Below are 5,049 nucleotides of genomic sequence, written 5' to 3'. Positions count from 1 at the left end.
GGGTCTGGAGGGGGCTGGAGGGGGTCAGGAAGGGGCTGGAGGGGGCCCGGAGGGTGGCTGGGAGGGGGCCGGGAGGAGTCCAATGAGGAGCTGGAGTGGGCCCGGGAGGGTGGTCAGGAGGGGGCTGGGAGGGGGCCGGGAGGGGGCCATAGGTCCACCCATGAAGCAGTGACTCCTTTGTGTTCCCAGCGCTGAGGACACAGCCCCTGTCACCACCACAGAGCCTCTCTGTTCTGCCAGGCACCCTCCCTCCTTGGGCCCGAGGAGAAAGCCGCACGCCCCCAGTGCCCCTGACCCCAGCTCCAGCCTCTGCGCCCACGTTACCCCTCGGGCTCCCCAGCCCCCGGAGCAAAGCTTCAGGGAGCTGCGGGCCACCAAGGGACGAGGGACCAAGGGACACAGAGCAGCTTACACTGAGTGTCGCCAAGGCAGTTCGAGTCCTAGAGCCTTCGGGGCGCCCCACCCCTCTGATATGTCAGGACCCCCGCTGCCGCCTGAGTGTTCTCTCGCCCTCCCCTTGTCTGTAGTCTGCTGGCGGGATTCTTGGACAGGGTGCGATTTTCCACAAGGACAGAGTAGCAGAGACCAAACTGAACCTCCCTTGTGCCCCACCTCCCAGGCAGGGACAGAAGGCCGCGTGTCCCCTCTGGAGGCAGGGCCATCCCTGCAGAGTCCCCAGGCTCTCTCTAGTCTGCAGTCCAGATGGTGGGGCCAAGATCACACAGCTACGCATCCTGGATGGTCCCCAGCGGATGCCGGACCCGGATTTCTCCCCGTGTCACATGATGGGAGGGGGAGCTGGAGACACTACCAGCCTTCAGCCCCTCCCCCCACCCCGCCCTCACCGGGCAGAAATCCAGGGAAATGCAAGGAAGGTGGGGACACAGCTAGTCACCAGGTCCGGGGCCCCTCCTGGTGCATGGGCCAGGAGGAAGGCCCGTCCCTGCTGGACACTCCCAGCCACGGGAGCACTGCGATCAAGGAGCCCCCAGTCAGTGGGTCACGGAAAGTGCCGCTTGAGCCACACAGCCCTCTGGGGGAGTCGGGGGGGGGAGCATCTCACAATCACATGCCCTGCTTGTTGGCTCCAGCAGAGAAGTCGTCTATTGTCCAGCACGCTAGGTCCCGTGTGACACGGGAAGGAGCGAAGGCGTCCTCCACCCCCTCCTTTCTCTCAGCTGCATCCTTGAAATTATCACAGACCCGGATTCTGGAGAGCCCGTGATCCAGGAGGGTGGCTGGGCTGGCCGGGCTGTGTGCCTGCTCACGCGGGAGACTGGCAAACGTTCTCCCGCCCATCCTCGTCAGTTGGGAAGATAAGGACGAGATATCATTTGTAAGGGAGTTGGTTTCGAAAACAGAAAGATATGCCTTTTAACTGTCCCCGCAACACCTGCCGTTCACTCCTGACACGGACCCCGAGCTTCCGCTGAGAGCCTGCGTCACACCAAGGGCTTAGGGAGTAGCCGGGGGGGAGTGCCGGGTGTGAAGGAGGAAACCGATAGATTGCCTGCTCCTTTAACAGCTCAAGGGAGGACTCTGCCGAAGGACTTTCACGTTGGGTGAGAGTTCGCTGCACCCCTCTCCCCCCACGGTGGCTGGGCCTTGGTTATGTGTGGTCGAGGAACAGAAGACCAAACGAGCAGTCGTTTAACCCGTCGGGACATTTGGGTTTACTCAACATGAAGTCTCAAGGTGGGTGAGTCAAATCAGGAGCCCAGGGGTGTCAAACCTCTAGTTCTATGCCTTTTCCTCATTAGCACAGAACGGCTGCTTGGAGCAGCACATCACACCCTCAGAGCACACAGCGTCCGAAGGCAAGGCTGCAGAGCCTGGCCAGGACCGCCAGAGGGAGCTCTTCTCCCAAGGAGGAAAAGTCGCTCCCCAGAGCCTCGGAATAGACTCCCTTGTGCCTCAAGAGTCAGAAGGAAGCCACGCAGCCTCCTGCAGCTTCGAGAGGCTGGGAGAGTGAGTGCTCGCCTCCGCTTTATGTAGAGTGGGAGTCAGGTAAGAAGGAAGGTGGGGAGTGGGCGGCAGGTCCCCGGGGAAAGGCCTGGGGCTCCATGTCACGGGGGTGAGCCCACCCCTCTGGTGCCGGGGACCAGACCAACCGCCCTCCCCAGGACGCGAGCTTTGCCCGAGACCATCTAGCAGGCTTATGGGTTGACGCCCACCGCTGACACACGCCTAGGAGGCCTTGGTGGCACGGTGAGCGCGTCATTCCCTCCTCAGGCCCTCGCAAAGTCCAATCATGTGCAGTTTTTCACAAGAACTGAAAACGCGAGTAACACCCATGTCTTTTAATCTTTAAGCCAATTTCGAGCAGGGGAGTGTGTGAGTCCGTCCACGCCGTGAGCGCTGGTGCAGGTGCGGAGGCCCCGAGGGCTGGGCTCCCGGCCACCGGGGAGGCCATGGCCGCTCCTGGCGAGGCTCAGCCGAAGCGCGTCTAGAAGGAGCACTCCTCTGTAGGGTGAGGCGGGGGGAGAAGGCGCGAGGCAGTGAGAGGTAAAGAACCACAGAAATTGGACTCGGCAGCCCAAGGGGGACATTTCCTTGGAAAACTCGCTCCAGCCTCATATCGTGGTTGGCGTTTGTTCCACTGCAGCCAAGCGGCAGGTAAGGAGCAACCAGGATTCGTCAGAGGCTTCCGGTTAGCCACGCGAAGAAAAGCCACGAGCAGACAGAGCTCCTCGCCGGGCGACGTTTCAGCCCGGTCTTTGTGTCCCCAGCCCGACGTCGGCCCGACGCCACCCCCCAAGGCCACCCCGCGGCCCCCGTTGGGCGTGCAGACACGGCCGGCAGTGCGGACCAGGGCCGTCCCGTCACTCATCCTACACCTTCAGACCCCCCAGAGCCGCCCCGGCCCTACCTTCGGGCGGGTTGTCCACGGCCACGGGGAAGAAGCACCACGGGACTCCACGCACAGTGTCGTCGAAGCAGCAGCCCTTATCTTTGCACTGGGAGGGCGTGATTCCCGGGGAGCCACAGTTCGTCCTCTTGTGAGGATCCACGACGCACGTCTCTGAACCTATAGGGGACAAGAGGCCAAGTCAGGTCTTGGGCTGTCGTCCGCCTTCCTTCTCCAGTTGAATCGGCAGCCAGCTGGCGCCGCTGATGGGGACTCGGGGCTCAGGGGACAAGAGGGACACCCTGTCCCTCGTCTCCAGATGCAAAGGCACAGAAGCTCAGGGCCATCGCAAGGTGCCCGGGATTTGTAAACGTCACGCCCACCGACAGAACTTACGGATACGTTCATTCATTCCAGCCAACAATAACTCCGCTTAGCACCTATGGAGCATCGTTTGTGCGTGCTAGAAACAGAAATTAGCACAGCAAAACCAGACGGTGAAGGTCAAGCTCGTGCGGGGCCCTGTGCCGGGAGCTGGGGACCCGGAAACTAAAAATAGGACAGTCGTTGTTAAGAAGCTAGCAGCCTAAGGGAGGAGAAAGCCAAGTAAATGCCCCGAACGGCACAGTGTGTCCGTCCCAGGGTGCTGAGGGCAAGCACGGGACGGACAGGGACCAGACTGAACGAAGCAAGGAGGGCTTCTAGGTGGGGACGAGGCCGTGGGGGTATCCTGCAGGGGGAGCGGTGTGCTCAAAGGCAGTCAAGAGAGAGGGGGAGCAAGGTGCGTTTCCGGAGGCATCGCCCCGTTTGCAAGAAAGACGCAGGGGCTGGGGTGGGTGGGCGCCAGCTTTAACCCGGAGTGGGGGCTGGTGATGGAAGCCAGACCACGTGGCCAGACCGCGCAGGGGACGCGGGGCTCCCGTGTGGCCTACACACGAGAACTGAAGGGGCCGAACCCACGTCTGTTCCTCTGTTAGACCCGGCAAAGCACATGAAGGGGAGGATCGCCTCAAGCTTTCTCTGAAGAAAGGGTTCCGTGGCTTCGCGGGAAAGTTCTGGACCATCTCCCGCCGGCTGGGCGGCCCCTGCAGGATGGCAGGCTCCCCGGGTCTGGCTCTGCACCCGGGAGGGGAGGTGGCATGGCCCCCCCCCCCCCCACACACACACAGGGAGGCTGTGAAGTCAGGAGGACACATGCGCGTGCACGTTCAGACGCAGCTCTGCGTCCCTCCCCCTGCCCGAGGGCGAAGTGGCAGCTGGAGGTGGGGGCGGGGGGCTCGCTGGGTGATGCGGCCCCTCCCGGCCGGCACTGCTCGACCGGAAGTCAAGGTTTCCAAGCTGCTGTCCATTCAATGGACCGTCGCTGTCGCATGACAGAACTACGAGAAAGCGATTTCCACTGGGGCGTCCACCCGCGTCCTCCCAGCAGCGCTCGGAGCTTCTGTGGCCTCTGCTCTTTCGCTGCTTTCCACCTGCCTTCACCCTCCAAAATCCTCCCAGGGCCCAGAACAGTGCTCGGCTCAAACACATGGACTGTGACGCACGGTGTCTGCCCCCCACCCCCGCCAGGGGCTGACCCAGGTCTGGTGCCCACCGTGAAGCGGGGAGAAGGCTGCTTACCCAGCTGGCCCTGGGCCAAGGAACTGAGGGCCAGTGTGGACACCAACAGCAGGACGCAGAGAACCCTGGGCTCCATGGCGGCCGTGACCTTCCTCTCTGCTCTACTGGAGACCACGAGTCAGGGATGAGAACCCGTCCAGGCTCTGGATTTTATGCAGGCTCTGTTTGCCCAATGAGTGTTAGGTAACATTTGCCTAAGGAGGGTCCTGCAACTCTCCACTCCGCATAATCTCCTCTGATCAACACAGTGTGCTGATACAAGCAAGTGCCGAATTGTCATCTAGCTGAGGGACCTCAGAAGGTCCCTCCTGTGCCGTGGGAGTCTCCTGGGCCACGACCCCATCCAGCTCCTAACCGCAGTGGAGGCCCTCCTGCGAATGTCAACATTTCACTCACCGAAGAGTGACTCACGGGAGAGGTGGCCCGAAAAATCACAGTTGTGTCAACAGTGGCTCACGGGGTCACCCTTCACGGGGTCGGCTGATGCGGGGACAGGGTGGGGGGTGGGGTGGGAAGGAGAAGGAGCAAACAGGGCCCAGCCATCAGACCACGTTCTCCATCTATCTGAGATTCTGAGAATC

At 62.0% G+C, this 5,049-nt stretch overlaps 1 protein-coding gene across 1 annotated transcript; it reads right to left on the bottom strand.

Annotated features, from left to right (window-relative positions):
- Positions 1-2,295: 2,295 nt before the first annotated feature.
- LOC125918393 (trefoil factor 1-like) lies at positions 2,296-4,609 on the bottom strand. The gene is made up of 3 exons (XM_049624393.1): positions 4,469-4,609; positions 2,870-3,022; positions 2,296-2,463 (listed from the first exon to the last, which is right to left on the bottom strand). Exons 1-3 carry the CDS (start codon positions 4,542-4,544, stop codon positions 2,447-2,449), a joined length of 246 nt encoding a protein of 81 aa, XP_049480350.1. The 5' UTR covers positions 4,545-4,609; the 3' UTR covers positions 2,296-2,446.
- Between the last annotated feature and the right edge of the window lie 440 nt (positions 4,610-5,049).

This window comes from Panthera uncia, unplaced genomic scaffold, assembly GCF_023721935.1.
Source record: "Panthera uncia isolate 11264 unplaced genomic scaffold, Puncia_PCG_1.0 HiC_scaffold_74, whole genome shotgun sequence".
Classification (NCBI taxonomy): Eukaryota; Metazoa; Chordata; class Mammalia; order Carnivora; family Felidae; genus Panthera; species Panthera uncia.
This window is presented reverse-complemented; position numbering and strand designations above follow the sequence as displayed.

Excerpts from the sequence above, each read along its gene's own strand:
- LOC125918393 (XM_049624393.1), bottom strand. The coding sequence starts at position 4,544 with ATGGAGCCCAGGGTTCTCTGCGTCCTGCTGTTGGTGTCCACACTGGCC. Across the intron at positions 3,023-4,468 it reads CTTGGCCCAGGGCCAGCTGG|AGACGTGCGTCGTGGATCCT; the intron begins GTAAGCAGCCTT and ends CTATAGGTTCAG.